A 27839-nucleotide genomic window follows, 5' to 3' on the forward strand; every position below is an offset into this window, starting at 1 on the left:
GGGGAACCAATGCTCTTGTCCGCAAGTCCCAAGTTCAAGGGGAGATTCCTAAGAACGGTCCTTCAGGTCGGCTGTTCATCCTAAGTTCTATCCAGTTCCAGGCACTCCAATGGAGACATTTGTCAAGAATGACCATTCACCCAGGGATCGCTAGGACCCTCGAGTTTATGATGAAAGAGATTCAGCAGTACGTACAGAAATGTGAGGTGTGTGCCCGGAACAAGGAGTCCTGCACCCAACTGCAAGGCTCCTCCAACTAACCGGAGTCACCTCCTGACGAAGGTTCTCGGCCTGAAACGTCGACTGCACCTCTTCCTAGAGATGCTGCCTGGCCGGCTGCGTTCACCAGCAACTTTTATGTGTGTTGCTTGAATTTCCAGCATCTGCAGAATTCCTGTTGTTTAGGAGTCACCTCCACTCGTTTCCAACTCATCACCTGCAGCCTATTTAAACCCAGCTCTGATCTGTGGTATGTGACCCAGTTGCTACCAGCCTTCAGTTACTTTGTTGCCTCGTCATGTTAAGTATCCGTTTTCTCTTGCTTATAGCTCCTCGTGGCTTGTTATTTTGCCGTTTATTATTAAACTTATCACTCACCACAAAATCATCTCTGCTGCTTTGCATTTGGGTCAAGCCCCCTGTCACCTAGTAATGATTTGATCTGTATGCACAGTATGTGAGACAAACTTTTCACTGTTTCTTGGTACATGTGACAATAATAAACTAACACCAATACCAAGGCACACTAAACACATGGGAGGCTTTGACATGCCATTTCCTTCGAGGCTACTTTCATCCAACCACTATTGGTCCTCAGCATAATGCCAAGGAAGGAATCTGTCCTTACCCTTCAATCATTGACTACTAAAATACACTGGATTAATAAATATTTTGTCTTATACATATTAAAATGAGCATTCTGAATGTATTTTCAGGATTTGTGCTATGGTGACTTGTAGTTTCTCAGAGACAGCCGAGATTGAGGTCCACACAAACACCTGAAGCTTACTGTATTCACAGCGGTCCCCTTTATAACCTGCCTCACACAGACAGTGGCCAGTCACAGGATTACAGCTCCCATCAGTGCTGTTACAGTCACACAGATTCTTGCAGTCTTGGCCCCATCGGCCCACGTCACAAGCTGTGGAGGGGAAAGAATTTATGGTGAAAAAGTGGCCGTGTATGACAGAGGGCCCAGCAGCATTGCACTGGCTGTCAGGAGGCAGCCTCAGGCCCCAGCATAGTGACATGCACATTCATCATCCAGTGTTCTAGGGAGGGCATTGCCAAAGTAAAATCCAGGCTCCCCATGGTTCAAACTTGACCCTATTAGTCTTTTATAAGCTTTTGATCACTTTCATTCTTTTATTTTGGCGATCTGCTCATCACTGGCAGGGCAACAAGCACTGGCCCAATCCCAATTGTCTATGAGCTGACTGGCTTGCTAGGCCACTTCAGAAGGTGTTTAAGAGTCTATTCATTTGAGGTTTGGAGTCTGTTGTATTAGGGTGTAAAATTGTTATTTTGTTGTAGTTTAACTTTCCCATGCTTGCTTTTATTTTTATATAATCTCCTATATACGTGGAATTGTTGTACTAACCCTTTAACCTAATCCGAGATCAATCTAACCCTTCCCTCCCACATTGCCCCCCATTTTCCTTTCAGCTATTGCCTATCTAAGAGATCCTTAATGTATCTGTCTCTACCACCACTTCGGCAATATGTTCCATGAACCTACCACTCCCTGTGTAAAAGACTTACCCCTGACGTCCCCACTATACTTTCCTCCAAGCACCTTAAGATCATGTCCCTTTGTATTAGCCATAATACACAAGGACAATCTATGGTTAGAATGAAGCATGTTGTCATAGCCTGAAGGAAATATTTTACAGCAGATATTTTAGAACATTGCTCCTTACCCTTCCCCCCTCTTGGCTAAGTCAAACACACATTAAAAGTACATGTGTGCATGCACATGCACACAGACAGCCCCCTCCCCAGCCCTCGTGTTATCCTTACGGAGAGTACTGGGCTCACACTGTTTAAAATTGCCAGTCAGCAAATTGCAGCTTGGAATAGGGGCCTCATCAAATATCCAAGGCTCTTCCAGTAATAACAACCTCAATGTCTGATATCATTATTTCACAGTTAACACCCACAGCCCACATCAGCAGGGACACAAGAAAGCCCTGAGGAGATTTTCATCTTTTTGAAAAATCTAATGTGTTTCTGTTATGAGCCTCTGAATTCAGCGTTTGGCACAAATACAAGTGACATCTAATGGGCCTTCCTAAAATCTAATGATGCATTTCATGCAGCATTCATTCTTCCAAAGGATGAAATGAAACGTCAGCCACTATATAACAAAGTAAAGAGATTGTGCACCCAATTATATAGTTTCCATATGTGTAACAGTCCCACGAACAGCCGCTGTCAATTTATCCCTCCTAATGAACATTAATTTCAGCTCCATAATGACACTCATGCAGGTGAGACTTAAACATAGAACATAGAATAGTTCAGCACATCACAGGCCCTTCGGCCCACAATGTTGTGCCGACCCTCAAACCCTAGGCCTCCCATATAACCCCCGACCTTAAATTCCTCCATATACCTGTCTAGTAGTCTCTTAAACTTCACTAGTGTATCTGCCTCCACCACTGACTCAGGCAGTGCATTCCACGCACCAACCACTCTCTGAGTAAAAAACCTTCCTCTAGTATCCCCCTTGAACTTCCCACCCCTTACCTTAAAGCCATGCCCTCTTGTATTGAGCAGTGGTACCCTGGGGAACAGGCACTGGCTATACACTCTATCTATTCCTCTTAATATCTTGTATACTCCTATCATGTCTCCTCTCATCCTCCTTCTCTCCAAAGAGTAAAGCCCTAGCTCCCTTAACAGGGTTCAAACAGGCTTTTACATTATCTGTTGGAGAGTGGAGTCGGTAACTTCAGAAGTGTAACATACCTGCTTTGCAGTCAGGCCCCATCCACCCAGGACCACAGATACAGTCGCCAGTTACACTGTTACACAGGACGCCATTTTCACAGTGGCAGTGATACTGGCAGGCCGGTCCATAATAACCAGAAGAGCAAGCTGGGAGTAAACCAAGATAAGACTAGATTGTAAAATTTGAGAACTTCTGGGAAACCCATCGGCTGTAGCACATTCACACATTTATTGTTTTATGCCAGTAGTGTGCTATTTCCAGAGTTCTAATGATATCCATTATTTCACAAGGTTAAGTTAATTCTTGTCTCTTATGATTTTAAGCAATGTGGCAAAAATACATCATCTTTCACAATCCTAAGCTCCTTGTTAACTAGTCAATGTTGTAAAGTGGGAAGTGTGTTCATGGATGCAGATTGCCTGGGATTTTGGGATTATACCAGGGCGTAATGTGGCATGTAACATAATGTATTTTAGCACCAGTGATCACCAATTGGAGTTTGATTCCCAGTGCTGCCTGTAAGGAGTTTGTACGTTCTCCTCATGACTGTGTGGGTTTCTCAGCATTTTTCAATTTCCTCCATATTCTAAAGATGTGCAGTTAAGGATGGAAGTTGTGGACATGCTACACTGACACTGGAAGCATTGCGACGGTTGAGGGCTGCTCCCAGCACAATCCTCGGACCGTGTCGGTCATTGACTCGAAAAATCAAATTGCACTGCATGTTTCAATGTTCCGATATACTATACATGTGATGGATAAAGCTAATCTTTTCTTCTTCTTTGAATGGTCCTTCGTTGATGTCTGCTTGAGAGTGCAGGCAGGTCCTGGGTTTAAGATCCTATCAGAAGGAGACTGCAGCATTCCCTCCAGGTTTTTACTTATTGAGATAAAGTGCAAAATTGGCCTTTCCAGCCCTTCGAGCCGCACTGCCCAGCAACCCCCGATTTAACCCGTGCCTAATCGCAGGACAATTTACAACAACCAATTAGCCTACCAACTGGTACATCTGTGGGATGGAACTGGAGCACCCGGAGAAAACCCATGTAGCCATGTGGAGAATGTACAAGCTCCTTACAGACAGTGGTGGGAATTGAATCCATTTCGCTGGTACTGTAAAACGTAGTGCTAACCACTATGCTACCAGTGCTGGGTTAGTTTATGCTGTTTAACTTTCTGGAAGAATATCTGAACCCATATTCTCCCAACTCAGTAAAAGGAGTACTCCCACTGATCTGAGAGAGCTAATTAACCCATTTTGGATGCAAAGGTGGATAACAGCCGATGAGTAGCTGAAGTACCCAGCCACAGATAGCAGCAGAATTGGAATGAGCTGGCTAGTTGCAGTTGCACCAATAGTTGGTGCATGAGATTTGACTTCAGCCTCTTTGGGTCAGGGAAGAAGTGAAACCAAATCAGTGCCTGTCCCTGCACACTTCCAGCTATAAGGGGATGACCATGGCTGGCTGACGAGTTTCAACTGCACCTCAAATGTGATGGCTGCCTTAAGGGAATTTGTGAAGCAAATCTCACCATCTGAGTCAACAAGAAGCTGCGAGTACCCATGAACCAATATTGCAGAATGAAAAGGAAGACTATGATTGTTCAGGAATTCAGATAGTTCGACAATTGGCTCACTGGATGCTGATTCCTGTGCTCTCCCTGATGCACACACTGAGGCCCCAAATCCCATATTCTCTCTCACACACGCACACCAAAGCCCCAAATCACACACTCCCTCTCTCTCCCTCTCACACACACACACACACACACACACACCCAGAGCCTTCAAATCCCACACTCCCTCTCACACACACACCGCGAAGCCCCAAAATTACACCCCCTCACACATAGACACACACACACACACACCCAGAGCCTTCAAATCCCACACTCCCTCTCACACACACACCGCGAAGCCCCAAAATTACACCCCCTCACACATAGACACACACACACACACACACCCCGAGGCCACAAATCCCACACTCCCTCTCACACACACACCGCGAAGCCCCAAAATTACACCCCCTCACATATAGACACACACACACACACACACACACACACACACACACACACACCGAGGCCACAAATCCCACACTCCCTCTCACAGACACACACCAAGGTCCCAAATCCCACATTCACTCTCACACACACACCAAGGCTGTAAACCCCACCCCCAACCCCCACTAGACTCACGCACACACACACACACACACACACACACAAATGCACACACACATTCTGAGGCCCCAAATCCTACACTTCCTCATACATACACACACACCAAGGCACTAAATCCCACACTCCCTGACAACACACACACACACACCAAGACCCCAAATCCCACACTCCCTGACAAAAATACACACACACACAGGCCCCAAATCCCACACTCCCTGACACATACGGCTACTATGCTCATACACACATGCACATTCTGGGTTCGCAGATCCAAGGTCACTTTCACACACCAGTTCTGTCTCTGACCATTCCCTGAAACTCCTTTCTATTAACCTTGGCCCATTTTAAAAGTAACAGGACCTTGTTTCTCTCACTCCCTTTAAACTTCACCAGATTCAGTGGAAACTTTACCGTTCTACTGCGTAACATCTGAAAAAAGTGAATTAAAAATGTTTTGATTTATTTATGGGAGTAACAGCCAATTACCCGAAAAACCCACTCACCTGGCACCATCAAAATTTCAAGCCAGCTTAACAGAGTTCATTGTTGACTATTTTAAGTTAGAGAGAACTGCTCAATGGAAAGGCCAATATTAATTCAAAAAAAAATGGGGAGTACAACTAGATGTGTCCATGTTACACAGATTACTGGTTTAAAAACAGTATTAATGAACCAAAGCATCTCAACTGAACAAACAAATCGCAGAGATACCGTATGCTGACACCCACCATCCTGGCACATTGCTCCAGTGAATCCCGCTGGACAGTCACAGGTCCCCGACTCCTTGTTGCAAACACCTCCATTTTCACAGACTTGACAGGGGAACTGGCAGTTCAGGCCCCAGTAGCCAGTTGGGCATTCTGAGGTAATCAAAAGTAAAAGCATATTTTATATTCATGCTATAAATATTGTCAAGGCGTTCATTATAATAACTTGTATCTGATATGCTTAGTATTCAGTCGCACCATGGTAGCTCTCCAGGGAGGGACAAAAACCAATGGAAAAATTGGTTACATGGTACTACCATTGGACAGGAGGTACAGGAGCCTGAGATCCCACATCACTAGGTTCAGGAATTATTATTACCCTTCAACCATCAGGCTCCTGAACCAGCAAGGATGCCTTCACTCGCCTCAACACTAAACTGGTTCCACAAACTATTGACTTCAATGACTGTGCGACTCATGTTCTCAATATTATTTATTTAAAATTTTATTTATTACTGTCACTATTTGTCCTCTTTTCTATATTGAATTTCTGTTAGTCATTGTTAAGTATAGTTTGTCATAAACTATTGTATTTCTTTTTCCTGTAAATGCTTGCAAGTAAACAAATCTCAAGGTCATATATGGTGACCACTGTATATGTAATTTACTAATAAATTTACTTTGAACTGGAAATTGTCAGTTTTTCCGTTGATATTTGCCAGAGAGGGATGCAAGTTGAAAAAGTTACCTTCCACTAGACATGCTTTATATACCCAATGTACAGAAGTGAGTGATGCATATGTTGCATTATTGTGTTTTGTGCTTGTGGCAGGTATGCTGGGTTCATGGATGTTGAATATTCCCTAAGAATAAGTTAGAGGAGGAATGTTAATCATAGTTTAAATGAACCTTGTACACCTTCCTAACAGCATTTCATTTCAAGGTTAAGTTCAAGTTTATTGTCATCTGACTGTACGTACATACAACCTAGACCATGATGCACCCACAAATATTACACACCCCGCACATAAAACAAGACATTACCACAAATAAGTTAGTAGGGTATAATTCAAAGTGGACGTAGGGCACAGCACAGGTAAACGGCTCACTGTCCTGGTGATGAGACCTCGGTGGTGGCAGGGTATTCATGAGTCTCACAGCCTGAGGGAAGAAATTGATACCCAATCTGGCAATCCGAGACCTGACACTCCTGCAACTCCTTCCTGATGGTGATCAATCCAATGGCTGGTAGGGATCCTCAACAAAGCTTCAGACCCTTTGTGTACGATGCTCCCAGTAAGTGTCACCAATGGGGAGAGCAAGACCCCAGTGACCCTCTCTGTGGTTTTCACTATCCTCTGTAGGGTCTTGCGGTCCGATGCCTTGCAGCTTCTGTAGCACATAATGATGCAGCTGGACAGGGCATTCTCGAGAGTGCTCCTGTAGAAAGTTGTTACGACTGGGAGCCTTGCATGCCTAAAAATCCTCAGAAAGTGTAGACGCTACGGGTGCCATCATGACTAATGAGGTGGTGTTGTGGATCCAGGTTAGATCGACTATCATGAGCACACCTACAAACTTTGTGTTCTTCACTCTCTCCACAGCAGAGCCATTGATCTGCATGGAGAGCAGTTGACCTGTGCCTTCCTGAAGTTCACAATCATTTAGAAACATAGAAAACCTACAGCACAATACAGGCCCTTTGGCCCACAAAGTTGTGCCGAACATGTCTTTACCTTAGAAATTACCTAGGGTTATCCATAGCCCTCTATTTTTCTGAGCTCCATGTACCTGCCCAAAAGTCTCTTAAAAGACCCCATCATATCCACCTCCACCACCGTTGCCGGCAGCCCATTCCATGCATTCACCACTCTCTGTGTAAAAAACTTACCCCTGACATCTCCTCTGTACCTACTTCCAAGCACTTTAAAACTGTGCTCTCTCGTGTTAGCCATTTCAGCCCTGGGAAAAAGCCTCTGACTATCCACATGATCAATGCCTCTCATCATCTTATACACTTCAATCAAGTCACCTCTCATCCTCCGTCACTCCAAGGATAAAAGGTCAAGTTCACTCAACCTGTTTTCATAAGGCATGCTCCCCAATCCAGGCAACATCCTTGTAAATCTCCTGCGCACCCTTTCTATGATTTCCACATCCTTCCTGTAGTGAGGCGACCAGAACTGAACACAGTACTCCAAGTGGGGTCTGACCAGGGTCCTATATAGCTGAAACATTACTTCTCAGCTCCTAAACTCAATCTCACGATGGATGAAGGCCAATGCACTGTACGCTTTCTTAACCACACAGTCAACTTGCGCAGCAGCTTTGAGTGTCCGATGGACTCGGACCCCAAGATCCCTCTGATCCTCTACACTGCCAAGAGTCTTACCATTAATACGATATGCTGCCATCATATTTGACCTACCAAAATAAACCACCTCACACTTATCTGGGTTGAATTCCATCTGCCACTTCTCAGCCCAGTTTTGCATCCTATCAATTTCCCGTTGTAACCTCTGACAGTCCTCCACACTATCCATAACACTCCCAACCTTTCTGTCATCAGCAAATTTACTAACCCATCCCGCCACGTCCTCATCCAGGTCATTTATAAAAATCACGAAGAGAAGAGGCCCCAAAACAGGTCCCTGAAGCACACCACTGGATCCCCTGCCTTCTTACTTTCTCAATAAGCCTTGCATGGGGTAACTTGTCAAATGCTTTGCTGAAATCCATATACACTACATCTATGGCTCTACCTTCATCAATGTGTTTAGTCATATCCTCAGAAAATTCAATCAGTCTCAGAAGGCATGACCTGCCTTTCACAAAGCCATGCTGACTATTCCTAATCATATTATGCCTCTCCAAATGTTCATAAACCCTGCCTCTCAGGATCTTCTCCATCAACTTACCAACCACTGAAGTAAGACTCACTGGTCTATAATTTCCTGGGCTATCTCTACTCCCTTTCTTGAATAAGGGGTTAAACATTCGCAACCCTCCAATCCTCCGGAACCTCTCCCGTCCCCATTGATGATGCAAAGATCATCTCCAAAGGGTCAGCAATCTCCTCCCTTGCCTCCCATAGTAGCCTAGGGTATATTTCATCCGGTCTCGGTGACATCCAACTTGATGCTTTCCAAAAGCTTCAGCACATCCTCTTTCTTAATATCTACATGCTCAAGCTTTTCAGTCCGCTATAAGTCATCCCTACGATCGCCAAGATCCTTTTCCGCAGTGAATACTGAAGCAATGTACCCATTAAGTACCTCTGTTATCTCCTCCGGTTCCATACACACTTTTCCATTCTCACACTTGATTGGTCCTATTCTCATGTCTTACCCTCTTGCTCTTCACATACTTGTAGAATGCCTTGGGGTTTTCCTTAATCCTGTCCACCAAGCCATTCACAAGGCTCCTTCTGGCTCTCCTAATTTCTTTCTTAAGCTCCTTCCTGCTAGTCCATGTCCATGCTGAGACTCAAGCTGTTATTCTCACACTCTTTGACAAGCCTATCTAACTTCTCTTTGTATGCAAACTCATCATTGTTGCTGATGAAGCCAGCCACTGTTGGATCATCAGCGAACCTATCGATATGATTTGAGCTGGATCTGGCAGTGCAGTGCCTCACACAAATGCTACATCAAAAACACTAGGGACAACAGAAGCTGGACCCTAGAGCAACAAGCAATCCGCAGGTGAAACTCAGCACAGCAGGCAGCATCTGTGGAGAGAAGGGAAGTGATGGCATTTCAGGTCTAGATCCTGCATTAGAACCTGAACCACATCTTCTCTGGACTGGCTGAGTTCCTCCAGCAGACTGACGAGACATGGTCTTGTTTTGGCTTGATCCAGACATTGAAATTGGAGAAACTGAGGCTGCAGTGCACAGGGAACAGAAGTAATTAACGTTTCATCAAAACTAGGAATTATCTTCTCATTTTTACTGTTTACAATTATTCCAAAAAAGTCCACACAATGCATGGCTTATCTGAAAACTGCATACTTACCTCCCACACTCCAAATAAAGTCGCTATTTAATAAGCCTCGAAGAAACACATAAAGCAAAAGATTGACCACACAGATAATTACATTGAGGTAGATGGGACAGAACCAACAACAAAGTCAACCTTGAGTTTATTGTGATATGCACAGGTACATGAAAGACTAGGTGTTAACAGCATTAAAAAACTTATTTACAGCAGCATTACAGGCACATAGGCTCATATAAGCAGCATTCACAACAAAAGCATAAATGTAACATGACTCATACACAATTTTTACAAGGAAGTATACAATTAGAGTTTTAAAAAGCTTATTGTAGTCCAAAGTAGTCAAAGTTTTCACACTATTGCTAAACTGCAGTAGTTGTGCCCATGATGTATTGGGAAGTGTCCAGTACTCTCTGCAGCTTCTTACAGTCCTGTGCATTCGAATTGGGTTGCCAGACCATAATGCAACCAGTAGAAGTTTGTTGGATAAGCTGAATATCCCTAAGCTCCTAAGAAAGTAAAGAGACTGATGTGCTTCCTTTATGATTGTATTGATGTGTGTCCATACAGGATTTTCCCCACGTGAGAAACTCAGAATCTGTGTTGACCAATTAGAATTATATAAGGTTGGGGGAGCATAAATTCAGAGCCAGGAACAACTCCAGAATTACGCTTGATTGCCTTAACTTCAAGTTCAAGTTTATTGTCATTCACCTGTTTATCTCCAAACAAGCCAACGTTATTCCCGACCAAGATGCAAAACACAGTACATATAACTCACACACATAACACATAAAGTAATATCACCACAAGTAAATTAGTGAATAATAACGTGCATATACAGGTTAAAAAGTAAACAGTATAATGCTACTGGCACTTCAATCATGATGAGACCTAGGTTGTGGCAGGGAGATCATTAGTCTTACAGCCTGGGGGAATTTTAATGCCTTAAATGCCAGTTATGAATCCTTCTTATTCCCCTTGTCAAGTGATCCCTAAAACAGGTCTAAATCCTTTTCTTTATCATCAGTGAAGGAAGTGCATTGCTTCATTATATTCAATGACTGGGTTAATCATAACTATGTGTGAGGAATCATGAACCCCACTTCCATCCTCAATCATCTGCCCAATCCCCGCCGTTACTTTGAAATGAAAATAGAAAATGATGGGCAAGGTCATCAGGTCAGGCAGAAACTGTCGAACAGTTATAGTTTGGTTCAAAACACCATCCATTTCTCCAGCATTTTTTCAGCTTTATTTTCCACAGGGATGCCTCAGGAGTGCAGGCAATCACCTAATGGGCTTAGTGCCCACCACCGTCTGGAAGACGTTTGTACGTTCTCCCCATGACGTTGTGCATTTTCTCTGGGTGCTCCTGTTGCCTCGCACACTCCAAAGATGTACAGGTTAGAGCAAGTGAGTTGTGGGCTATATTGGTACTGGAAGTGTGGTGACACTTGTGGACTGCCCTGGCATAATCCTGGGACTGTGTTGGTCCATGACTCAATAATGACACATTTCACTGTATGACTTGATGTTTTATTGTACATGTGATAAATAAAAGCTAATCTTTAAAAGACTTTTTTCTCTGATTTTCCCACTGGTACTCTTTCCCTATCTTCTCCACAACCATTTTTATCCTTCCGCCACATCCCCACTTCCCTCTCCCCCTCCCCCCAAGCATGCTGACCCTGACCAACCCACTCAACACAATACCTCGCAGAGATACTTTACATAGCACACTTTGGGAACTCTGCACTAAAGCAACCAGTCATGACTTTGAATAGCCTTACCTGTTTCACACCTCAGTCCCATTTTACCAGCAGGGCAGATGCACTGCCCAGTTCTTGAGTTGCAAGAGGCCCCTCCACAGTCACAATTCTCTCTGCAATTAGTCCCAAATCTTCCAGAGTCACAAGCTGGTAACAAAAAGAGTAAACAAGAATATAGGGTTTTTCAATAACAAATCAAAAATAATTCCCAAGCACTCTGTATGGAGATAAGGTTAGCCACAAATAAACCTTTTGGATTCATCTCCTTCAAAGACGGTGCATTGGTAAAAAATGGACTAGATATGTGAAAGAAATAGAATGAAATTTCAATCTGACTTTAAGCTGTGACTTCGACCATTTCTTTCTCTGCTGCTGCTGCATCAACTACTGAGTATTCCAGCATTTTCTGATTTAAATCTCAGATCACCAGCATCTGCAGTATTTTGCTTTTGAAATGCTATTGTGCACATGGCATGCTTGCTTTCGTAGGTTAGAGCACAGAATACAAAATATGGTACCTATGCAACTTTATAAACCCCAGATTAGGGTACAGTTGAGGTACATATTGTGTTAAATTCTAGTTGCCACACTGTAAGAAGAATTTGGTTGCACTGGAGAGAGTGCAGAGGAGATTCACCAGGACCTTGCCTGCATTAGAGCACTTTAATTATGGAGAGGGATTAGATAGACCGGATTTGCTTTCACTGGGGCAAAGGAGACTGGGGGATAATTTTTATAAATTAAGTAGTGTGAGTAGTCAGAATACTTCTTCTCAAAAAATATGAGGGTGTAGTTTAAGTTGAGGTGAAGAAGCTTTAAAGCAGATTTGAGGGAAAAGATCTACTTTCAAAAGCACAGGGTGGCTGACATTTGGAAATGCTAGTGATGGTGGACACTCACATCATTTAAAAAACATTTAGAAAGACACTTGTACAAGCAAACCATTGAAGGACACAGACTGTATGCAGATAGATAGTTAGATAGATAGATAGTTAGTTAGATAGATAGATAGATAGATAGATAGATAGATAGATAGATAGATAGATGGGCAAAAGGTTCACATTAGATATGGTGGCAGAAGATCGGCTTCTGTGCTGAATAAATCTATGACAAAGCAAGATAGCTTAAATTTAAAAGTTAAGCATTATTTTACTCCTCCACTTCCTCTCCTCTTCGGCATCTCTTTCCTGTCAGTATCACTGCTTACCCTTACTCTGTCTGATAATGATCTGATCTCAATGAACAGTGTATCACAGCACACGTGAAAATAATAAACCAATTTCAATATCCAAGAGATTTATGGGTCCGTGAGAAATGCAAGAGTGAAAGAGAGAGTGTGAAAGAGTGAGATTGAATGAAGCGAGATTATGAGAGAGAGAGTGAAATAGAGAGCGTTGGAGAGTGAGATAGAGTGAGAGAGAGTGAGAGCGAGAAAGCAAGAGAGATAGAGCACAAGAGAGAGTGAAATAGATAGAGCGAGAGAGAGATAGAGAGATACTGTGGGAGTGTGAGAGAACACAAGAGCATGAGCGAGCAAGAGAGATAGAGATAGAGAGCAAGAGAGAGAGATAGTGAGAGAGCACAACAGAGAGCGAGGGAGATAGAGTACAAGAGAGCAAGAGAGTGAGAGAGATAGAGAGATCAAGAGAGATAGAGAGAAAGAGAGATAGAGAGAGAGAGTGAGAGAGAGAGAAAATGCAATATTAGGGTGATAAGGTGGGGGAGTGGGGAATGGCTCTACAAGAAGCCTGCACTGACTAAATGGGCTGAATGGCCAATGGAATAATAATTTGGAAGTCCTGGCAAATTGTATGTCTTTGTTATACTTCATGAACTCAAATACCTACTCAACAGACATCCTTCTCCTTGGAACCCTGGTGGACACTGGTGTTGACACTTGCCAGTCTCTTTGTCACATGGCACACCAACTGTACAGTCACACTGGAATTTACAACCAGCACCGTAGAAACCAGGGTCGCAATCTGGAAGAAACAGGAATAAATGTTTTCAAAAACAGAGAAATGTTTTCTGATTTTCAATCCATACCATTATTCCAATTCCTGAATCATATGGGCAATAGAGGCTGGAATTTCCTTTCTTGCTTCACATTTAATATTTGTGTCTTTTGCATGGTCATTCAGCTTGAGCTTACACCATGGCACTTCGGGAATGTGTGACTCCGGGATGATACAACCTCAATGTGCTTCCTCTACATCAAGAGCACAGAGTTACAACACGGTAAACCCGTGTGCCATGGTTCTTGAACTTACACTGGTTTGTACATTACTTCAGTGAAAAGTTTTGACGTCAAAGCAACAATATCTAATTGCTGCTAATAAAAATAAGGCAAAAATGTCTCCAAACAATCTGCTTACTGTGATCAATATTAAACACAAGTAATTGTTACTAAAAATAAATTGATTTTCTCAAATGTCACTTTTCCCTTCTCCCCATGTAACATTCCAGCAGAATGAGATGATATTTAAGTGACTTACTTTGTAGTCTCTGCTAGTGGGACAACTTAGCTCATTTGGTTAAAGTGTGATTAAAGATGTCGGTTTGATCTCTGTATGGGCTAATGCTTCTATGAGTATCTGAAATGAGCTGCCAGAAGAGGTGGCTGAGGCAGGTACAATGGTGTATTTTAAGAAGCACTTGCATAGGTACGTGACGGGGAGGAGCCTGGAGGGATGAGAGCCAAATGCAGGACATTGGGGCGAGCTAGATGGACAACACGGTTGACATGGACTTGTTGGATCAATGGGCCTATATCCTGCTGTGGACTCTATGCTAGGAGATGTACGGAGCAGAGTTAAACACACAGGGAAGGGCTGCAGAGGGGGCAATGCAGTGTCTCTGCTGAAGATGCATTCAACTCGTAATAATAGCTGGAGAAAGGTAATTCCAGATGCATTGACGTTGTGAAGCATTGATTAATAGGCAGAGTGTGGGATGGTGGCACATTGGTATCATTGATGGGAGATATTGTGAAGCATTGAAAAATAAGCAGATGATGGCACGGTAATGTAGTAGTTAGTGTAACACTGTAAAAGCACCAGCGACCCAAGTCCAATTCCACCAGTGTCCGTAAGGAGATTATACATTCTCCCCATGACAATATGGATTCACTTGGAGTGTTCCAGTTTCCTCCTACATTCCACTATGGTTTGGTAGGTTAATTGCACACATGGTGTAATTGAGCAGTGTGGGCTTGTTGGGCTGGAAGGGCCTGTTACCACTCTGTATCTCTGAATAAATAACTGGAACAATCAGACAGCCAGCTTCAATCCTGACCTTGGCTGTTCTCACTAGAGTTTTGGACATTCCTATGTGAACTTGTGTAGGTTTCTGCTGGGTCCTCCAGTTTCCTTTCACATCCTAAGGATGTGCAGGGTGGTAGGTTAATTGTGAATTGCTCTTTGTGTATAGATAGGGAGTGGTGGAACCTCAGAGGAGTGGATGAGAAATGGGAAAGGGTAAAAACTGTAATTAATGTAGGATTAACATAAAAAGACATAGTTGATGGGGAGCTGAATGGTCTGTTTCCATGATGTACCTCTCTGTGACTATGAGAAAGATAATTGCAGCACAATGCCATGAATGCATGTGGTTACATAGGAGCAGTGATGAATTGTGAGGGTAATACATTATTTCTACTGTAAGTAAAATCAAAGTACTATTCCTTGTCCTTTAGACAAGAGCTGCTCATCACACTCACATGGTCAGCTACATGAGGATGTGACTCACATTGATGAAGGTAGAGCAGTAGAGGTAGTGTATATGGATTTCAGCAAGGCATTTGATAAGGTACCCCATGCAAGGCTTATTGAGAAAGTAAGGAGGCATGGGATCCAAGGGGACATTGCTTTGTGGATCCAGAATTGACTTGCCCCCAGAAGGTAAAGAGTGGTTGTAGATGGGGCATATTCTGCATGGAGGCTGGTGACCAGTGGTGTGCCTCAGGGATCTGTTCTGGGACCCCTTCTCTTCATGATTTTTATAAATGACCTAGATAGGGAAGTGGAGGGATGGGTTAGTAAATTTGCTGATGACACAAAGGTTGGGAGTGTTGTGGATAGTGTGCAGGGCTGTTGGAGGTTACAGCAGGACATTGATAAGATGCAAAACTGGGCTGAGAAGTGGCAGATGGAGTTCAACCCAGATAAGTGTGAAGTGGTTCATTTTGGTAGGTCAAATATGATGGCAGAATATAGTATTAATGATAAGACTCTTGGCAGTGTGGAGGATCAAAGGAACCTTGGGGTCCGAGTCTATAAGACACTCAAAGGAAGAATATGGAAGCTATAGAAAGAGTGCAGAGGAGATTTACAAGGATATTGCCTGGATTGGGGAGTATGCCTTATGAGAATAAGTTGAGTGAACTTGGCCTTTTCTCCTTGGAGTGAAGGAGGATGAGAGGTGACCTGACAGAGGTGTATAAAATGATGAGAGGCATTGATCGTGTGGATAGTCAGAGGCTTTTTCCCAGGGCCAAAATGGCTAACATGAGAGGGCACAGTTTTAAGGCACTTGGAAGTAGGTACAGAGGAGATGTCAGGGGTAAGTTTTTTACACAGAGAATGGTAAGTGCGTGGAATGGGCTGCCAGCGATGGTGGTGGAGGTGAATACAATAGGGTCTTTAAAGAGACACCTGGACAGGTACATGAAGCTCAGAAAAATAGAGGGCTATGTGTAACCATAGGTAATTTCTAAAGTAAGTACATGTTCGGCACAACATTGTGGGCCGAAGGGCCTGTATTGTGCTGCAGGTTTTCTATGTTTCTATGAGGTGCTGCTTCAAGACGGTAACATCTATCATCCAAGTTCCCCACTAACTGGGCCATGGCATCTCACAGCTTCAACTGGACAGAAGACACAGAAGCTTGAGGTTCCACACCAACAGGTTCCAAAACAGCTACTGTACTTCCGTTCAAACATTTGGGTTTTGAACCGACCTGCACAACTCTATTCACTGACCCATTAGTTCAACACCATGATCACTTTGCACTATGATGCTTTTTTTTGTTCAAGTTTTGTACTTCCTTGTAAAAATTGTGCATAATTTATGCTTATTTTATGTCTTTCTTGTGACTGCTGCTTATCTGATGCTCTGTGCCGATGATGCTGCTACAAGTAAGACCTTCACTGTGCTTTTCCATGCATGTGACAATAAACGTGACTTTAACTCTGACATACCTTCTGCACATCCAAGACCCTGGAAACCTGGTTTGCAAATACAGGTGCCATTTTTGGGGTCACAGCCAGTTGCATGTGCCTGCACACATTGACATTCCATGGAACAGCCCGGTCCAAATGCCCATTTGGGACACGCTGTGAACAAACAGAAATGCATATTGCTTGTCAACTTCTTAGCAACATTGAGAAAAAAATAATTATAACAGAATCAAAATCAGAATCAGGTTTATTAACACCGTCATGTGTTGTGGAATTTGTTAACAGCAGCAGCAACTCAATGCAATACATAATATAGAAGAATGAATGAATGATAAATAAATAAATAAATAAATAAATAGATAAGTCAATCAATTATAGTATACATATATCGAATTGATTAAAAAATCAATGTAATAAACCAAGATAATATATATTAAAAAAGTGAGGTAGTGCTCACGGGTTCAATGTCCATTTAGGAATTGGATGGCAGAGGGGAAGAAGCTGTTCCTGAGTGTGTGCCTTCGGGCTTTTGTACCTCCTACCTGATGGAAACAGTAAGAAAAGGGCATGCCCTGGGTGCTGGGGATCCTTACTAATGAACACTGCCTTTCTGAGACACCGTTCCTGGAAGACATCCTGGGTACTTTGTAGGTTAATACCAAAATATGGAGCTGACTAAATTTATGACCCTCTACAGTGTTTTACGGTCCTGTGCGGTAGACTCCCTCCCCCGCCCCCCCATACCAGATAGTGATGCAACCTGTCAGAATGCTCTCTACAGTACATCCACAGAAGTTTTTGAATGTTTTTGTTGACATACCAAATCTCTTCAAACTCCTAATGAAGTGTAGTCACTGTCTTGCCTTCTTTATAACTGCATCGATATGTTGGGACCAGGTTAGATCCTCAGAGATCTTGACATCCAGGAATTTGAAGTTCTCACTCTCTCTACTTCTGATCGCTCTATGAGGACTGATACGTGTTCCTTCGTCTTACTCTTCCTGAAGTCCACAATCAGCTCTCTTGTCTTACTGACGTTGAGTGCCAGGTTGTTGCTGCGACACCACTCCACTTGTTGACATACAGTATCTCGCTCCTGTACGCCCTATTGTCTCCATCTAAAATTCTACCAACAATGGTTGTATCGTCAGCAAATTTATAGGTGGTATTTGAGCTATGCCTAACCATACAGTCATGGGTACAGAGAGAGTAGAGTAGTGGACTCAGCACACACCCTGAGGTGCACTAGTGTTGATCATCAGCAAGGAGGAGATATCGTCACCAGTTCGCACAGATTGTGGCCTTCCTGTTAGGAGGTCGAGGATCCAATTGCAGAGAGAGGTACAGAGGCCCAGGTTCTGTAACTTCTGAATCAGGATTGTGGAAATGATGGTGTTAAATGCTGAGCTATAGTTGAAGCATCCTGACAGAGGTGTTTGTACTGTCCAGGTGGCCTAAGGCCGTGTGAAGTGCTATTGAAATTGTGTCTGCTGCTGACCTATTGCGGTGATTGGCAGTGTCCTGTCAGGCCACCAATTATCCTATCCTCTGTTGTTTGAAAGCAGAAAGGAGGTAAGTATGAATGTCATTCATGAGGACACCACTGTAGTAGGGGAATGAAATGAAAGTATCAGAAGTCACACTTTAAACCAATCCTTCTGCACTGAGATCTCCACAGTTGCACTAAACTTTGGAGGTCCTATGAGTTTGATTGAGCCAAAGGCCAGGTTGCTATGGATACCCCTTAAACTGATGCAATTTGCAAGCTATAATTAGGTCTCAGGCAGCAGATCTCGAGGCCTCTTTGAATTACTCTGATGGCTACAGGTGGCTTTGTGTACTATTTCTAAATACATGTGATAATTGGATATTTTAAAGCAGGTCAGAAAGATTTGTAGAAACTATTTAAAAAAAGCATGATTACTGATTTAAGTTAATTGAAAATATTAATATTAAAGAAACCAAGCAGTTTTCATTGCCTCCAGACTGTTGACCCCATTCATATGAATGGGACTGCTCTACATATATCAGTCATCACCTGCACAAAGCTAATGGGCTGAATCAAAAGTGTCTTAACTCCTCAGCAGGTACAAGTGTTTGACAGGACTGATGCAAAAAATGCTGTGCCGTTAAGAGGGTTTCAGCGCTGCTTCACTTCCAACTGGCAAGCACTTCCATTTGTTCCAGAAATGCTTCTGCAATACCATTCAAAACATGGGCCTTTGACTTCAAATGCGATTTACAAATCGCTGTAACACAACTATTGTTGACAGAATTCCAGAGGGTGATGAGGAGGTGTAAGATAAATGGTCTGTTTGAGTGGTGTCACAACAATAAACTTGCACTCAACATCAGTAAGACCAAGGAATTGATTGTGAACTTCAGGAAGGGGAAGCTGAAAGGAAGCAAGGGGTCAGCAGTTGAAAAGGCGAGCAGCTTCAACTTCCTGGGCATCAATATCCTACAGGATCTATCCCATGACCAAAATATTGATGCAATCATGAAAAAGGCATGCTAGCAGTTACATTTCATTATGAGTTTGAGGAGATTCATACAAGACACTAGCAAATTTCTACAGATGCAATGTGGAGAGCATTCACTGCTTGACAAGGAGGCTCCAATGCATTGGATAAAAATAAAACTACCAAGGGTTGCAGGTTCAGCCAGCTCCATCACGGGCACTAGCCTCCCGAGCATTGAAGACATCTTTCCATATGGTGACATCTCAAGAGGCTGCATCCTGCATCCATCTTGAAGGTTCCTCACCATCCCTCTTTTCATTACTAGCATCAGGGAAGAGGTACAGGAGCCTGAAGATGCACACTCAATGTTTTATTAACAGCTTCGTCCCCTCCACCATCAGATTACTGAATAGTCCATGGATGCTACTTCACTATTTTGCACTCTTTTTACATAACTTATTTATTTATTTACAGTAATAGTTTACATATTGAACTCTACTGCTGCAATTTCATGACTGATGTCAGTGATAACAAACGTGATTCTGAATCTGGGGAGTATGAAGGCACACTGACGAAAGGGAAAGAGCTCCGCACAGAGCACAGTACTGTGAATTCTGCAGTATTTTGGGGCTCAGCTGCTGAGAAGCTTGGGATAGTGATGATAAAAAGGGAATTAAGAGCCCGTAGTTAAGGCTGATTTATTCATAGAGTGAAGCAACGGTAAGGAATTGCTGGCTAAGAGGTCACTTACAGTGGCTTGCCAGTTTTCAGGGTGTTCCAACAATTCTTAGTCACCTTGATCCGAGGTGAACCTTCTTTATAAAGCAGGACACTCATCCAGGAAAGGCGCATGAGATGCCCCTGAAGGGTCACAGCTAACAGGGTGGCACAGTCACATAGTGGTTTGCACAATGCTTTACAGTACCAGCGACATGGTTCCAATTCCCACTGCTGTCTGTAAGGAGTTTGCACATTCTCCCTGTGACTGGGTGGGTTTCCTTCGGGTACTTTGGTTTCCTCCCACAGTCCAAAGATGTACCGGTTGGTAGGTTAATTGGTCATTGTAAATTGTCCTGTGATTAGCCACGGGTTAAATCGAGGGTTGCGGGGCGACGAAGCTTGACGGGCTGGGAAGCCCTGTTCTGTGTTCTACCTCAATAAACAAATAGATAAATAAATAAAACCTGGAGGAAGAGTCTGTCATTTGAATTCCCTTTCTTGTTGGACAAAGAAGAGATAGTAAAGTGGTGCCGGCAAACTATGGTGACGTGCTGCAGGCTGCTTACAAAACTTCTAAATATATCTCTTTTGAATTACTCTCACTGCAATCTGCAGCCCTGGAAATTCCTTTTAAGCATTATACTTCGAAACCATCTTAATGAAATAGTGATTTCACAATCTTCTGAAGGACTTAACTCTCAAGCAGGCAGGTATGGCAGCTCTAAGTGGAGGAAGATACACCACCATTACCACGAGAGAGTGGAGCGGAGGAGCCCAAACCAAGCTGAAATGTAGAGGGATGAGATTCCCTCTACTCAGCATCTTGTTAGCAAATGTAGAGTCGCTGGAGAGCAAAACTGAAGACCTAAGGGCAACATTACTATATTGGATACTTATTGCTTATTTTATTTATTTATTTATTTATTTTTCTTTTGTATTGTAGTTTGCTGTCTTTTGCACATTGGTTGCTTTTCCTGTTGGTTGGAGTCTTTCAATGATTCTATTATGTTTCTTAGATTTCCTGAGTATGCCCGCAAGAAAATGAATCTCAGGGTTGTAGGTGGTGACATACATGTACCTTGACAATAAATTTACTTTGAACTTTGAGGTGAAGGTGCTCCTCCATCTGGTGGGTGCAAGAAGTACTGCACTCTGCCCTTGAAAGCAGGGGAAGTGGGGCAAATGCTTAAAATATCAAGCAACACACACAAAATGCTGGGAAAATTCAACATGTCGGGGAGCATCTATGGAAGGAAATAAAGAGTCAAGTTTTGAGCTAAGACCCTTCATTAAGTGCAGCAGAACTGGCTGTTCAGCTCTCCAATGCCTCTGAAATACTTACGACTTTGGTCAGAATGGCACAAGGATAGAATGCTTAAAGAGGCAATAGAAGTGCTACCCTACACAAGTATGAGACTTTTGTCTATTGCCTGTTAAAAGAAGCAAAGGTCCATTAGCATGGAATTCCAATCCGGCAATGTGAGGAGTGCAGAAATCTGGAGGAAATTCTGATCAAACGAGGAGGGCAAAGACAATGGCTTTTAGATCTGTGTATGCTGCACTTAAACTCTAAGTGCTCAGTGCTGACACTTCCTTGTCTGAACACCTCTCCCCAACAATAAAACATGCTAAGCAATTGTGACCAAATCCAAGCAACTACCGTTCATGAGCAGTGACTGTCCTATATGTAAATTAATGTATACATACGTAAATGGCAGAAACGTCCATACAGGCCAGGGTCACACAAACAAGCTCCGTAGGAACGGTGACAATAGCCATTGCCAGCACAGTTACATCGCCTGTTGCAGTTTTTTCCAAAGAATCCTTTTGGGCAGCCTGAAAACAAAGAGAATCACAAAGAGTTTCCCCAGTGTATGGCACTGATGATGCTACATACACCCCTTCATTCAACCTGATTCCAATAACATGGAGTTTCAAGGTGTCCAATTTAAACTCTCAGAATGGATTTGTTACATCCGTGCTGGAACCATAGCTTTTCCCAATCCAATCCAATGAGAATGTTAACATTGTGGTGGTTCTTGGGATAAACAGGGTCTGGATGGGTAACCACATAAATTAAGAAAAGTTAAAAGTTGAAGTGAGCCTATTTGAAGAAGGTTCCTACACCCGGAAAGTCTCTATTAATCAATGAAGCAGGCATTGTTGGACCTGTCAAATGTTATAGAAAAGCTACAGCACAATACAGGCCCTTTGGCCCACAAAGTTGAGCTGAATATGTCCCTACCTTAGAAGTTACTAGGCTTACCCATAGCCCTCTATTTTATAAGCTCCATGTACCTATCCAAAAGTCTCTTAAAAGACACTATCGTATCCACCTCCACCACCGTTGCCGGCAGCCCATTTCATGCACTCACCACTCTCTGAGTACAAAACTTACCCCTGACATCTACTCTATACCTACTCCCCAGCACTTTAAACCTGTGTCCTCTTGTGGCAACCATTTCAGCCCTGGGAAAAAGCCTCTGATTATCCACAAGATCAATGGCTTCTCACCATCTTATACACCTCTATCAGGTCAGCGCTCATCCTCCGTCACTTCAAGGAGAAAAGGCCAAGTTCACTCAACCTATTCTCATAAGGCATGATCCACGAACCAGGTAACATCCTTGTAAGTCTCCTCTGCACCTTTTCTATGGTTTCCACATCCTTCCTGTAGTGAGGCAACCAGAACTGAGCACAGTACTCCAAGTGGGGCCTGAGCAGGGTCCTTTTTAGCTGCAACATTACCTCTCGGCTCCTAAATTCAATTCCACGATTGATGAAGGCCAATACACCGTATGCCTTCTTAACCACAAAGTCAACCTGCGCAGCTGCTTTGAGCGTCTTATGGACTCGGACCCCAAGATCCCTCCGATCCTCCAAACTGCCAAGAATCTTACCATTAATACTGTATTCTGCCATCATATTTGACCTACCAAAATGAACCACTTCATACTTATATGGGTTGATCTCCATCTGCCACTTCTCAGCCCAGTTTTGCATCCTATCAATGGCCCGCTGTAACCTCTGATAGAAATGGCATCCAAGTAGGCATTGGATGAAACGGTACCTGCTTGTGTTGGGGCATCACATATGTGGAAATAAAGTCACTGATTTACTGTTCAAGCAAGATGCCCTGATTTTCATTAATACAATGTTTCTTTTCAGAAATTACTACTATGAAACTACATATACTACTATGTATACTACATATATACTACTAGTATACTACATATACCACTATGAAACGCAAAGCCACAATTATTAGAATAATAAGGAAAATATTGGTCTTTTATTTTAAGGCAGGACATAGTGAGTAGTCTGCCTCATATGATCTGATTGGTGCTAACTTCCTCTAAAGAAATAGTGCAAAAAGACTTAGAAGGGAACATTGTCCTGGACAGAGAGAGGGATACAAAACACATACCGAGCTGGAACAAGGATAGGAACAGAATGAATTGGGAGAAGGGAATAAAGATGTATTGCTGAAGGGTAGCTTTTCCAGTATTGACCTCGATTACATTTGATCACTTGGGCTTTGCAAAGAACATAGAGCAAATCAAGTGAGCTTCCTCCCTTCTGTCCAATTTGCCTACATGCACTGCATTCTGGGAATACAGTATGTACATATTAAGAAAACTATATCCCAGAGACATAAGTAAATAAAAGTAAAGAAAAAGATCCAGGAATTGGCAGTATAAGAGACACTGGAAATGAGATACATTATATTGTAAAGGCTCTGTCCAAGTTAAACATATTATTAAAGCAAGAAGGATACCAACCATTTTCACAAAACTCTCCTCCAATTCCAGGCGGGCAACGACATGACCCTGTGACTGCATCACATGATCCTCCGTTCTGGCACTTGCAGATGTTATTGCAGTCCATCCCGTAGGTACCTTGGGGACAGGCTAAAAAAAAAACAAGAGACAACAAATCAAAGTTTGTTTATGTCACTGACTACTGTCAAGTGATCTCAATGAGCAGCTAGAAAGGGAGGGCTTTAAATCCTGTGGGCATGCAGGCAGCATAGTGGCGTAGTGGTTAGCACATCGCTTTACAGCGCCGGACAGCGATCACCAATCAAGGTTCAATTCCCTTTGCTACCTGTTTGATCCCCATGATCGTGTGGATTTCCTCTGGGTACTCCTGTTTCCTCCCACATTCCTAAGGCATAAGGTTAGTGTCAGGATTAGTGAGTTGTGGGCATGCTATACTGGCACCAGCGGCATGGTGACACCTGTGGACTGTCCGGCACGAATCCTCGCTGATTTGATCAGATGCAAACAACACATTCCACTCCATGTTTCAATGTGCATGCGACATACAAAGATAATTTTTATTCTTTATCTTTTTTATTGTTTTTCCAGTGGGCTATCATCCACACAACTAATTATTATTCATAGCATCTATTTCTATACCAACACACTATTTCCTGACTGCAAATTGTGAATATCCTTCAGTCATCATATTTTAGCAGTAAAGGCATACATTAACCACTTCAATGGAAAGAATCACAAAATAATCTGCTGAAAGTTTCTTCAAAGCTCCTCCATCCACTCCGGCAGTAATTTCTGTGAGTTACAGGAATTACAGGAATTGATCTTACTGATCCGTGGACATTTAACAATAAGTTTGGAGTTTGCAAGGAAGCAGCAGAGCAAGCAAGAACCATTATTCACAGATTTTTCACAGAGCGGGTGGTGAATATAGGAAATGAGGACGTGACAGAGTTGGGTACAGTTATCATTTACACAGGTTCATGGATAGAAAAGGTTTAGAAGGATATGCGCCCAATGGTAGTAAATGGGATTAACTCAGAAAGGCATATTGGCTAGCATGGACAAGTTGGACCGAAGGGCCTGTTTCCATGCATAATGCTGGGAATACTGTGAATAATTCTACGAATACACTTTGGTGATCTGGAATCATGATTATTTCTCTTTACTAATCTTGTGACAGAGGTCTGAAAACAAGCCCCTCCCTTGGACAAAATGAGAAAGGGAGACAGGGATCAGTAGCAATAGATACACACAATTGCAGAGAACCTGTGGGAGTTGTGGTAAGGCAAGGTTTAACAACAACGTCCAGGTGAGGATGACTGCAGGTGACAAGGGAGACCTTTGAAATGAGACTGCCAGAGATACACTTGCTTATTACAGATGAGATAGGCCGGGGGTGGGGGGGGGGGGTGTTGTACTCAAGCTAGCCGAGTGAGGCGTTTGAAGTGAGCCTTTTCTAGAAAGATCTTCATAGAACATAGCCTCCCTTTCCACAATAGGGGGTGCCAGAATCAGACGAGATACGAATAATGGAAGGATATGAAGCACATCTAACAACTAAAGGACAATTGCTTTACTAACTTCAAAGTGTCATTGGTTGTCAGCTTGAAGTCTCGATTGACTTTTAATCCTTCTATTGCAAATGGCAATCAATCTTGCAAATAAGGAATTCAAACGTACACATTTTACCAAAAGGCCAATATCCATAATTGATAAGCCAATTCTGTATAAAAACAATATTACTCTGTTCAGACATCAGAACAGTGTGGTGACAGGGACCACATTGTTCTCCTTGTGCACAAGTAAAATAGAATGTGGTTGAGTCATAAGAGTGCGTGGGTTTGGATCACATTATTTTATTTTATTATTGGTGACGACAAACTTGCAGCAGAGAAATTGGCCTTTTGGCCAAAGATGCTCCACACTAATTTCAACTCTATGTGCTTCATCTTGTCATATAACATAATTGGTATGCAATAAAAGGATAATTAAGAGTGCATATTATATTAATAGAATTCAAAGTTCAAAAGTAAATTTATTATCAAGGCATGTACACGTCACCACATATTATCTTGAGATTCATTTTCCTGCAGGCATTTACAAGAAAATAAAGAAATACAATAGAATATATGAAAAACTTGTGACAGACTTTAACTTAATTAATATGAAAAACTATAAATAAGCAATGACTGATAACGTGCAAAAGAAGACAATTTGTGCAAATAATAAAAATAGTAAATAAATAATACTGACAGCATATGTTTTAGAGTCCTTGAAAGTGAGTCTATAGGTTGTGGGATCAGTCCAGCATTCAGGTGAGTGAAGTCATCCACGCTGGTTCAGGAGCCTGATGGTTTCTGATACAACAAGTATCTTTGATCTATAGGGTGATTCCAGTGCTGCACTGCACGGTTATGCTGCCCGAGCACTGAGCTTCCCCAGTAGGAATCAGTAATCAGACAATGCAGATTGTCAGTAATTAGTGTGGTCTGAGCCAGGGAGTTTAGTTAACTGAAAAGTGCATAAATCCTGGGGGCTTTGATGATGGGAGCTTCCTGTAACTGATACCCAGGTAATTGGATGAATTGGAGTTCTGAAAAACAGCTTAGCTCAGCAGTTTTAACACAGCTGCCCCCATGGTTCATTTCACAGACCCTGACTATAAAGCCATTCATTATGAGCCACTGAATACAAGTGGATGGGAAAGGTCTCATCATTATCTTGCCTATAATTAGATTATCTGCATCTTCAAGTGTAAAGGCATAGCTTACCTTCAGCACTGAGCCGATTTCACATGGAGAATACAACTATTCATTTCATCACATCAGTGTATGGAGATATGCCTGCTACAACTTCAGTAATGTATCATGTTGCACTGGTTCAATTTTGGCTCTGGTCATGTTTGTGTTATACTCCAGCACTCACACCAAGTAGTTCTTATTTTTATCTCCTCTAATACTCTGTGCCTGAATTGTCTTCTTTGACAACTTTCTCTCTGTATTATTTGACCAAAAAACTTGACCTGTTTTCCTTGGTACCATTCTCCCTTTTTTATCATCTATTACTTATGGCATCCGCTCTCTAAACAAGTTGGCGTAAGCCTATTATGTCCTGTTGCATCTCACCTGCTAAGTTGTGTCTGAAAAAAGTGTCCTCAATAGTGTTGACGATCCTTAAACAGCAAGGAACCAACTTCCAAAATGATGTGCAAAATAATCCACACCCAAATATTAGTGATCCTCTGGAGAGGATCAAAATCAATGAATATAATTCCAACCATAAACCCTATTTGCTTTCATATTTGGGAAAAATGAAAGGAAATTATATGTTCATAACAGGGAGAGGACCCTGTTAAACAGCAGGCCAGAAGTTGATGGGGATTGCAGTGCCATCGTGTTTGGACCCAATCTTGTTCAGGGAATCCAGTGGGTAGAATGAAAACGTATGCCAGTTTGAAAGGGCTCATGCTGTGTGATCTACCCGATGAACTGTGCACAGCAAGCGATTCATTCTAAGAGAGAGGGTCTGTTGTGAGAAGCCTCGGTATAATGTAATTCAGAAGGCTTTTATAAAGTTCAAAGTTCAAAGTATATTTATTCTCAAAGTATGTATGATAATATTTAATGACATATGCATATATCTAATGAAATATGTTTATGTGGATCATGTTCCAATTGCCTATAAGTTGTCTTAAGTATTCCACTTCATCAAAATCTTTTTTTAAAGTGAATTAATCATTTCAATGCTATGATTTTTTTTTCAAATTTTAAAAGGGGAATAATTTAACCAGAGTTTGATGGATATGATTTAGATGGTCAAATTCTTTTCACACAGACGATGGTTGGTCAACAGGACAAGCTGCAGAGGAAGAGGTGAAGGTGAACATAATTACAGATTGAGAAGGTACATGCATAGGTACACAGGTAGGAAAGGATATGGAAGTATATAGATCAAACACAGGTAAATGGGACTAGTTCATACAAGCACCCTGGTCAGCATGGAAGGGCTTTGTTCCATGCTGTGTAACTCTTTAACTTAGCCAGCTGTCAAAGTTTTTAAGCTATTTCCAGCCCTTCCTCCAA

At 42.4% G+C, this 27839-nt stretch overlaps 1 protein-coding gene across 1 annotated transcript in view; it reads right to left on the bottom strand.

Annotated features, from left to right (window-relative positions):
- Window positions 1-27839, bottom strand: part of LOC140195877 (uncharacterized) — a 456388-nt gene that overhangs the window by 90371 nt on the left and 338178 nt on the right. Inside the window, exons 15-22 of the mRNA XM_072254523.1 lie at window positions 23758-23886; window positions 21683-21811; window positions 16815-16949; window positions 13465-13599; window positions 11639-11764; window positions 5869-6000; window positions 2971-3099; window positions 1010-1141 (exon numbers count right to left, since the gene is read on the bottom strand). Of these exons, the coding sequence (XP_072110624.1) occupies window positions 1010-1141; window positions 2971-3099; window positions 5869-6000; window positions 11639-11764; window positions 13465-13599; window positions 16815-16949; window positions 21683-21811; window positions 23758-23886 (1047 nt within the window). The remainder of the gene's footprint in view (window positions 1-1009; window positions 1142-2970; window positions 3100-5868; window positions 6001-11638; window positions 11765-13464; window positions 13600-16814; window positions 16950-21682; window positions 21812-23757; window positions 23887-27839) is intronic.

This window comes from Mobula birostris, chromosome 4 (genome assembly GCF_030028105.1).
Source record: "Mobula birostris isolate sMobBir1 chromosome 4, sMobBir1.hap1, whole genome shotgun sequence".
NCBI classification, from domain to species: domain Eukaryota; kingdom Metazoa; phylum Chordata; class Chondrichthyes; order Myliobatiformes; family Myliobatidae; genus Mobula; species Mobula birostris.